Genomic DNA, 9518 nt, shown 5'->3' with positions numbered 1-9518 from the left:
AAAAAAAAGGGGTGGGGGGTTTTATAGTAAAAAAAATCTGACCATTGGGGGGGGAACGGTAAAAAATTTGACCGTTGGGCACTGTTCACGCGCTGACCTGTCACGTACCCTGACATCGCGCTTATGTGGCCGCGATTTCGGGGAAAATGGCCTATTCCGATAAATAATTAAAAAACCAGCCTATTTCGAAAATTTTTAAAAAAAGAGAGCTTTTTTTTAATGTTTTGCCCATTTTTTTAACCTGCGAATTAATACAATTTTAAAAATGGTTACCAAAATTGCGTAACGTTACCCAGAAGTTACCCCTTATAAATAGATTTTACAAATTTGGTTAGAACATAGAAAAATATGTTAATTTCCCACGATAGCCAAATGCTCCAGGTGAAGGCTAGGAACTTTCTGCACTGTCGCACTCCGTCTTCTCTTTTATCCATTGCCGGAATTCGCTAAGAGTTTAACGGCGGGGGAAAATGATTCGGAATCTCCGATCTCGGCGGCGGCCACGTTACGGCGCACAGTTATGTGCTGTGATCTCAGCTCTTCTCCTCTTATTTTCAGTATCTGTTCTCTACAGCCGCCTTTCCCTCTCTTCCAAATCCCACATGTATCCCCACCACTCCTCCGAAGATAACAACGACGCGGTTTTCCACTCCATCCCTCTCCTCTCCGACTCCGAAGACGTCGCCACCACCACCATCACCTCCTCAACCGACGACAAAATTGACGAACTCGATACTCTCGAAGAAAACGACATAACCGAAGACGACAACAACAATGAGATCGAGCAAGAGGAGCAAGAAATCACGACTATGAATAAAAAAGACAAGATCTTTTCGTCTGGGCATTTTTATTTCGACCATTTAAGTGGATCAATCAGAAGAGCTTTCAATAAACGTTCGATTCAAGATTGGGATTACGATGGAGGGTTTTTGAACGAAGGGTTTTCGGGGGAAGATGTCAAAATTAAGGCAACCTTTGGATCCGATGATATCCCATTGGATGAGGAAGTTAGGAGCAAGATGACTGAAGTGGAAAGTATTGAAGATGCTTTGCTGGTCAAGAAAGTTGCTGGGAGAAAAGTGAACCCTTTGAGGGAGAAATGGGGTGATTGGTTTGATAAGAAAAGTGATTTTTTGAGAAGGGATAGAATGTTTAAGTCGAATTTGGAGATTTTGAATCCTTTGAATAATCCTTTGCTGCAAGACCCTGACGGGGTTGGTGCTACTGGCTTGACTAGAGGGGATAAAATGGTGCAGAAGTGGATTTTGAGTGAGTTTAAGAAGGTCCCTTTTACTGGGAAGAAGCCCTTGGGGATTTCCGAGACGGGCTTGAAGGTTAAGAAAGGCAGTGAGAGTAAGAAAAATGAAAATGCGAGGAATGTGTTAAGCGAAAGAGAAAGTAGTAGTAGTGAAGATTTGAGTTCAAATACAAATAGGAATGAAAGTAGAATTAGGAAGATTGAGGTCAAGAATGGAGATTTGGAGACTTATAAGACTAACACTGAGTTTTCAGGCCATATATATGCGGATGGAAAGAGATGGGGTTACTATCCTGGATTGGACTCAAGGTTGTCTTTTACAGATTTTGTGGATGCATTTTTTAAGAAAGGGAAGTGTGATATGAGAGTTTTTATAATATGGAATTCCCCTCCATGGATGTATAGTGTTAGGCACCAAAGGGGGCTAGAGAGTCTGCTTGCTCAGCATAGAGATGCTTGTGTCTTAGTGTTCTCCGAAACGATTGAGCTTGATTTCTTCAAAGACAGCTTTTTGAAAGATGGGTAAGTTTTGTTCTGGTTCTGCATTTTGATTTATCATACCAATGCTTCTATAAATGGTTTCTTGTGCCTGCACAGTTACAAAGTTGCTGTAGCAATGCCAAACCTTGATGAATTGTTGAAAGATACACCCACCCATGTATTTGCATCTGTGTGGTTTAAATGGAGAAAAACAAAGTTCTATACTATCCATTATAGTGAGCTCGTTCGACTTGCTGCTCTTTACAAGTAAGCCTGCTCATCTATTTACATACTTTTGTGACGTCTAGGATGCAATTTTGAATTGTTTCATTAATTTGCTTCCATAAATATTGGAAACTGGATCTTGGTTGTTCAATGAATTATGCTCTTTACAAGTAAGCTTGCTCATCTGTGCACATATTTTTGTGAAGTTTAGGATGCAATTTTGAGTTGTTTTTATCAATTTGCTGCAATACATGTTGGAAATCAGGTCTTGTTTCAATGGATTATGCTCTTTTCTGGTAGTCAAATTCATCTGTTTTCCCTTTTATTATTATTGTTATAGTTTATATTTGAGATTTATAGATACACTAAGGCATTAAATTTGTTGGTACATCAAAATTCATCGGTTTTCCCTTTTATTATTATTGTTATAGTATATACCTAGCACATTCAAAATTTATTTTCTTTCTACTTTTCCACTCCCTCTTTCCATCCTTTCTCTTTTCCACTCAACTCAACCTAGCACATTCTAAATGTGCTTAACTTTTATGGGCACATTGTTGAGGGGTAAAAGTAAGTAACCGTCAAATCAAAAGCGGTGCAGAAGGGAAGTAGTCTCCCTTACTCAATGTTGAGGATCACGATGGTTCTATTTGGAGTTTTGAGCTCAGTTCTCTTGTTTTTAGTATGGTAAATGTTAATTATTACTCCTAGTTGGAGCACGACATAGAGAATTTATGACAATCTCTTATTTCTTTCTGCTTAAGTTGAGCTTTCTAAATCATTGGTTTTAATAGGTGGCTACATGACTGACTTCAGTCGGTAGACTGCTACCTTTTAGCTTCAATGTTTACAGTTTTTGTTTTCCTTGTACCCTTATTCCTGCTTGTCTTCCGATATCTGTTTTGCAGATATGGTGGCATTTATCTTGATTCTGACATTATAGTTCTGAAACCGTTATTGACACTCAATAATTCTGTGGGCCTTGAAGATCAAGGAAGCTCTTTGAATGGAGCTTTAATGGCATTTAGAAAGGAGAGGTAAATGTTGCACTGTTTTTTATGTTCTCAATTATTTTTTCAAGTTTTTGGCTTGGTTGAAACTAGTGTTGCATGTGCTTGGGTTTTTCAAGTAATAAAAATATTTTTTATTAATTCTTGGATTGCATTTGTTTTCTGGAGTATTACTTTAAAGTTGCTATTCGTTGGAAGGGCTTTGGTAGTTTGAGTATTTTAAGAGTTTTACTACTTGAAGCTGTTGTGTCATCTTCTCAACATGATGCTGCAATTTTTTGGTTTTATCATATTCATTTCTTTCAAAAGAAAAAGCTCTTCTTCTTGTTTCCTTTCATCGAATAATTTTTATAATAGAAAGCTATATCTGTTTTATTCTGTGTTGAGGCATCTTCTAATGACTAGACATATATTTTGGTCTATAATTTATATCTAGTTTCTGAAATGAAAGTCTCTCCCTCAAAGTTTTGGGTGGGAGGGATTGTAGGAGAGCTACACTCTGGGGTTTTGGAAGGGCACCTCCGAAGTAGAGAAATTTATATTGTTTTTTCTTTTCGTTTTTATATGGTTTTGGTAGATTGTTGGTTTTTCTTATACCAGCAATTAAATCAATCTTGGATATTTGCATTCGTGCAGTCCTTTTATAATGGAGTGTTTGAATGAGTTCTATTTGACGTATGATGATACCCGATTGAGATGGAATGGGGCTGATCTTCTATCAAGAGTTGCAAAAAGGTTTTCGAATGAAAAGAACATATCCATCAAACGGCCAGAGTTGAATGTGCAACCTTCCGCTGTTTTCTTCCCTATTAGTTCTCAGCATATTATAAGGTACCATCCCATATACATCCCATCTCTTGGAAATGATAAATGCATGTCTCTCGTAAAATTTACAATTCCAAGTCACTTTAGGCAATATGCATGTATGCACGAATAAACATGAAACCATCCATGTACATGTTTCTAAGCATATGTATATTTTGTTCTTATTATTGCAAAATCTGACTAGTGATGCTCTCCATGCTCCCCCAACTCCAACTTTCTTCTCCTACTGCCTTTTTTTTCTGCTTCTCCACGGTGATTGATTAGTTTGTGGGAAGGTGATTCCTTTTGTTATATCTTCTTTTTGGGATATCTCTATTCTAGTAAACGCGCTATTTTGCCATGTTTTGGCTATATGCCTAGACTACACTTTAAATAAGTAGATCCTTGGATTTCCAGGTGTAGATGGTTCCAAGAAGAGTTATTATTTTAGGATGAACATTTAGTCAATAGCTTTAGTAAGTTTGTTTCTTGCAGTTTGCCGAACTCTGTTAGAACCTAGAAAAAACACCCACTTTTACCATAAAACAGATTGTCAATGGCCTGCTCTTGCAGCAAGTGTTCCATAGCCAACAAAAGGTATTACCTTATAACTGTGATCCTCAAGGCACACACTAACTTGCATTTATGAAAAGGAAATTTTTACAGTTTGCATGTTAACATTTTCTCTAGCTTGCCTTGCGATTCTTTGCACTTTAACTAGTTGATTTCTTTTCATGTTAAGTTATAAATTGTTCTCTTCTGCAATTACTAATTTGGATAAAAAACAGATACTTTGTTTCACCGACGACGGAATCTGAGAAATTGCAGCAAGATGCTTTATTCAACAGGATTCTGACCGAGTCTGTGACGTTTCATTTCTGGAACAGCTTGACGTCTGCGCTCATTCCAGAGCCAAAGAGCCTCGTAGCCAGGCTTATTAACCATCCATGTATTCATTGCTCCGAATTGTTGTGAATTTCACATCTCTCTTTGGTGTTGCCAAAGAATTAATCAAAGCAATTATTTTTTAACCGACGGTCACAAAATGGTTTATGATATTTTTAGGTTTTCAATTTCATGTTAGAAATCAACATAGTTGTAAAGTCTCTATAATCTCATTCCTCCATTTTTGCCAATGGTTAGGCTCCCCAACCAAGTCAAAATTGATCTTTTGTAATTTTATTTGCCAATTAAATAGCTCAGCTGGTAATATATGCCTTTGGCTGTTGTGCAAGTAAGACATGGTTGCCTAATGAATAGAATTGGTTTCTTTATTAAAAAGTCATTTTGATCCATCAACATCCAAGTTATTACATTGACATGTTGCTGAGTGATATCCAATGTTAGATTCTCGTGAATTGTAGTTAGCATTGTGTCCAAAACTTCCTCAATAAAGAAAGCCAAATGCTAAAGTAATGGAAGTTGGTCGGGTATTGTGAAGACAAGGATACCAGGCAAAAGTCACTGGTGTTTCATTTGATAGATCCTATGATTTCACAGTTGATTTATGTTATGGCCTGTTTCGAAATCATGATTTGGGTAAAAGTAAATGGATTTCTATTTGAAAATTTATTTTTTTTGGATAATTAAATTTGAATTTGAGTAAATTTAAGTCTAATTTTGATAAGAGTTATTATTTTAAAACTTGGAATTTTCAAAATTCAACATTGATTAAAACTTTTTTATTCTCTCTTCTTTCACATTTCTTTCAAAATTTAAATGATAAATAATTAATTTTACTTATAATATATCATTAACTAAGCTCTATGTTCTGTGAATTGAAGCAGCGAACTGATTAGACCAGCAATTCTTGGTTCAACTGGTTCGATTAATCCAATTGATTTAATTGAATAAATTAATAAAAATAAAAAAAAATTAAAAATAGATCAAATCAGTTCAATCGTCGGTTCGACCAATTCAACCAATTCACAAGTAAACCAATCTGACCCCTTATTTCGGACTTGTATCTCGATCGATTCTTGATCCAATTCGAATTTGGAAACAACGACGAAGCTTCATGCATTTAATTAATAGAATATAAATATTCAAAATTTTAATTTATACCATAGTTTCCACAATTTTAATTTTAAACTCTTGATTTTTAATTTATACCTAAGTCCACTTAAGCCTAGTGTAATCGGTCTGACTAGCTGGGTCGATCCAAATTTCAAAACTGAACTAGTAGTCGAACTGATTAGGTCATCAATTTGCTGGCCCAATAAGTTTGTTCGATTTGATTTGTATGATTAGTTTGACTGGTCCTTCCGATTTTATTAAATAAATCATTAAAATATTTTAAAAAATTGGTTCAATAGGTTCAACCGCCCAATCAACTGGTCTGTATCAATTCTCAAGTCAATCGGTCTAATGCCTTTCTCCAAAACAGTGCCCTGGTTGGTTCTCGATCCGACTGGTTAGTCCAATCTGGTTCAAACAACCATGTTCAAAATTCTCCTAAATAATTAAATTAAAAATATATTTTTAAGATTTAGAATTAATTAAAATTTAAATCTAAATTTAAATTATCCAATCAATGAATTTAGATTCCCATTTGGATTAATTCAAAATCCTAAATTTCAAGTATTTTAATTCTCAAATAAAAGATTATTTTCAAAAATTATAATTATAAATTCAAATCCAAATTAGAGTTATTTATTTATTCAAATTGTGCTGCTAACATACACGAAAAGTAAATGCGAATTATACAAGCAAAGGATCGTCATCCCTGTCGCTCTTTTCTTAAAAGTACATACAATATTTATCAACAAGGTAGCTCACTCTTTCTATTACATTGCCGACCAATTCCGTTATGCTTCCGCGGGCCTGTCTTTTCATCTTGCCCATATAGCAAGAAACAGGTTAAACTGCTTTACGTGCTGCACTTTTAATCCATGGCATTAGGTCCAAAGCATCTTTTTTTCTCAGGATCCCATACCCATTGAACCAAAAATCTTCTTCCTTTAACTCCATTCACATTGTAGCCATTCCCCCCGGCATCCGTGGAAACTTTACCCACATACCCACCGCCACCGCCTGAACCGTACAAACCGAGGCACATGTCTGCGATTTCACCCGGTGCAATTGGATTATCACCAGCATACCATGCATTCACCAGTGGATTACTCGACGATTCAGCTAGCTCGTGAGCTATAACACTAATCATCCCGTCGACTCCGGCATCTCCATTCGGTGGGCGCATGATGTCGTTACCTCCCATCGCACTCGGCGGTGGCGCCCCCAAAGGCCGGGCAAATGGATAGGCACACACGCCTGGACACTGAGTCCCACTGTAACCAATCCAGGCATAAGGAACCGTGGCACCAACAATGGATGGGAAGGAGAAGTAATGAAAGCCGCAAACTGCCCTGCAGAATTCATCAACCTGGACATCAGATGAAGTTAGCACCAAATAGAGACCATTGCGAGGATCGAGAGGCAGTGGGCTTGGCTTGGAAGTGACTGCGTTTTTAATGATGTGTTGCATTGATAAACGATTTAGACGAACACCATTGGAAAGTCTTGAATCAAAGAATTCCCCCGAAAGGGAAAGGCTATCAGTGATGTTGGATCCTGTCTGGTCGGTGTAGAGCCTCACAGTTTTCCACCAATCAGCAACAGAAGGAGAAAGAGCTGGAGAAGAAAAGGAATTTAAGAAATCCCTAATAGTAGCTTGGTGGGTTGAATTCCAGTTACCATACCAGATTATGTACAGCTTGATAGGCGATGAAAGGACTGGACCCATGTGGTACACAAGGTTAGCCAGGTCTGAAGAACCCTGATTATTGGGAGCTCGGTTAAACCTAGTTTCTAGACTCCATGAAAGATCCAAACGAAAACAAAAGAACGACAATAGCAAGAGAAGATAACAAGAGAGCTTGTCCATTTTTTTTTTCTGTTGTTGTTTCTTTGGATGTTGTAGCTTTGTGACGGTTAAAGACAATACAGATTTCTTATATAAGGAAAGAAAATGGAGGGTGGTTGAGATTCTTCTTTATTATTTTTCTTGAGGCCTACATCCTTATGATTCCGAGTTCAGCTCTTTTCCATTACTTACTTTTATGGTCAATATTTAATGTTTAATCATCATTTATAAATATAATAATGTTCAAATCCGTTGTTTCTTTTTGTTTTATAGATTAATATTTGGTATTATAGGTTCATTTGTTTTAATCTTAATTCACATGTATTAATTAAATGTGTAGGGCTAAAAAAATAATTGCATAATGTTGGATGAACAACAAAACTATTTTTATTACTTAATACGGTGGTTACTGCATCTTTGGCTTTTCAGTCCTCTTTTAACACACTATAATCTTTTATGACTTTCATCTACCAAACACTGAGAGAAAAATCCAAAAAGATAATCAACTTGACACCTTGATGATATTTTTCTTTTTCATAAATGCCTACCTCAAACTTTTAATGACATCCAATAATTTTAAGGTTTGAATTTTAATTTCTTTTAATGAATGCCATTTGTGCTGGCCAATCAAACCTTTGATGGTCCAGAGACAATGACCTGTCTACATTTTTGGAGTGTATTTCCCTGACTAAGTTGACAATATTAAACTAAAGGGAAAAATGGAGAGTGAAGAGCAGTAGGTAAAGTGTAAAATGATGAATGCCCTCAAATATTGAATTTGGATCCAAATAATATAAAATGGGAGAGAATGAGTTAAAAGGATCATTCAAAATGGGAACATTTTTACAAAAGTGGAGGAGGCAAGTTGATTTGGATTTTAATTAATTCCATTAATGTTTTGGGTTAGATGAGGTGAGAGCTCACATAAGTACCATGTGACACTTGATTATTGGTAGTTATATATATATGGTGAATAAGAAAGATAAAAAAACAATGTAGTAGTCTGCAATCATGCAAAGCAAAGGGCAGGAGATGCATGTGATGGATGGACCCATAACCACCTTCAATTTCCCATGCCTTAATTACAGGGGATGATTGATTTCTAAACATGGGAAAAATAACCCTCCATTTCCTCACTAAACCAATAAAACTTGGCCCATTTTAAGCAGAATATATTTATACCAGCCCTTCCCACTTCTAAGGTCACTTTCTCAAACCTTGAAATACATATATGTGTTGTCTACAAATATCTTCAATTTATTTTAATTTTTTTAATGAATTTATATGCTTCTTTTAACTCAAATTTGAACATGATCGTATTACATTTTTTTCTGTGAAAAGGAAGAAAAATTACGTTCCTGAGTATTGTTGGCTGTTGAATTCTGCATTTAATTTGCTGTTCTGGATAGCATTTTTTGGTTATAATTTGGCAGTGTGGGCGATCATCAAGGAGCAATCAAATGAAACATGTAAAGGTGTTGAAGGGTGCATGGGCTGTCAACTTTGTTTCAGATTGCCTTTTGTGTCGGGGGAAAAAATGTACTACTTTAAACTGCAGAAAGAAATGCTACTAATTGAGATATTAGACTAAGAAATAAATGATTGTGCTGGGTTCCCAACAAGTCAATTCAATTTATACCAACAAAAATAACTGCATTATCTATCAGTCAGCATGCCAGTGCCACCACGACGGAACCATACTGCCATAATGCTCTATAAGACAGCCCCAATGCCATCCTTAACCAGCCAAACCACTGTCATGTTGGTTAAAGAAGAGGTTTTGATTTCTTCGGATTTCAACGTATGTAATTACAATATATAAAATTTTCTCAATTCTTTATTGACTATATTTTGTATTTATTTGATTTTATAATAATAT

At 36.0% G+C, this 9518-nt stretch overlaps 2 protein-coding genes across 2 annotated transcripts; one reads left to right on the top strand and one right to left on the bottom strand.

The window, feature by feature from the left end:
• Positions 1-334: 334 nt before the first annotated feature.
• On the top strand, positions 335-4808 carry LOC107905988 (uncharacterized protein At4g19900). Its single transcript, XM_016832795.2, has 5 exons — positions 335-1780; positions 1856-2005; positions 2872-3000; positions 3610-3804; positions 4566-4808. Exons 1-5 carry the CDS (start codon positions 471-473, stop codon positions 4750-4752), a joined length of 1971 nt encoding a protein of 656 aa, XP_016688284.1. The 5' UTR covers positions 335-470; the 3' UTR covers positions 4753-4808.
• A 1599-nt stretch (positions 4809-6407) lies between these two features.
• LOC107905989 (protein EXORDIUM-like 7) lies at positions 6408-7883 on the bottom strand. Its single transcript, XM_016832796.2, has one exon. It carries the CDS (start codon positions 7658-7660, stop codon positions 6662-6664), a length of 999 nt encoding a protein of 332 aa, XP_016688285.1. The 5' UTR covers positions 7661-7883; the 3' UTR covers positions 6408-6661.
• Positions 7884-9518: the final 1635 nt, after the last annotated feature.

The sequence above is a fragment of the Gossypium hirsutum genome, chromosome D05 (genome assembly GCF_007990345.1).
Source record: "Gossypium hirsutum isolate 1008001.06 chromosome D05, Gossypium_hirsutum_v2.1, whole genome shotgun sequence".
Classification (NCBI taxonomy): domain Eukaryota; kingdom Viridiplantae; phylum Streptophyta; class Magnoliopsida; order Malvales; family Malvaceae; genus Gossypium; species Gossypium hirsutum.
This window is presented reverse-complemented; position numbering and strand designations above follow the sequence as displayed.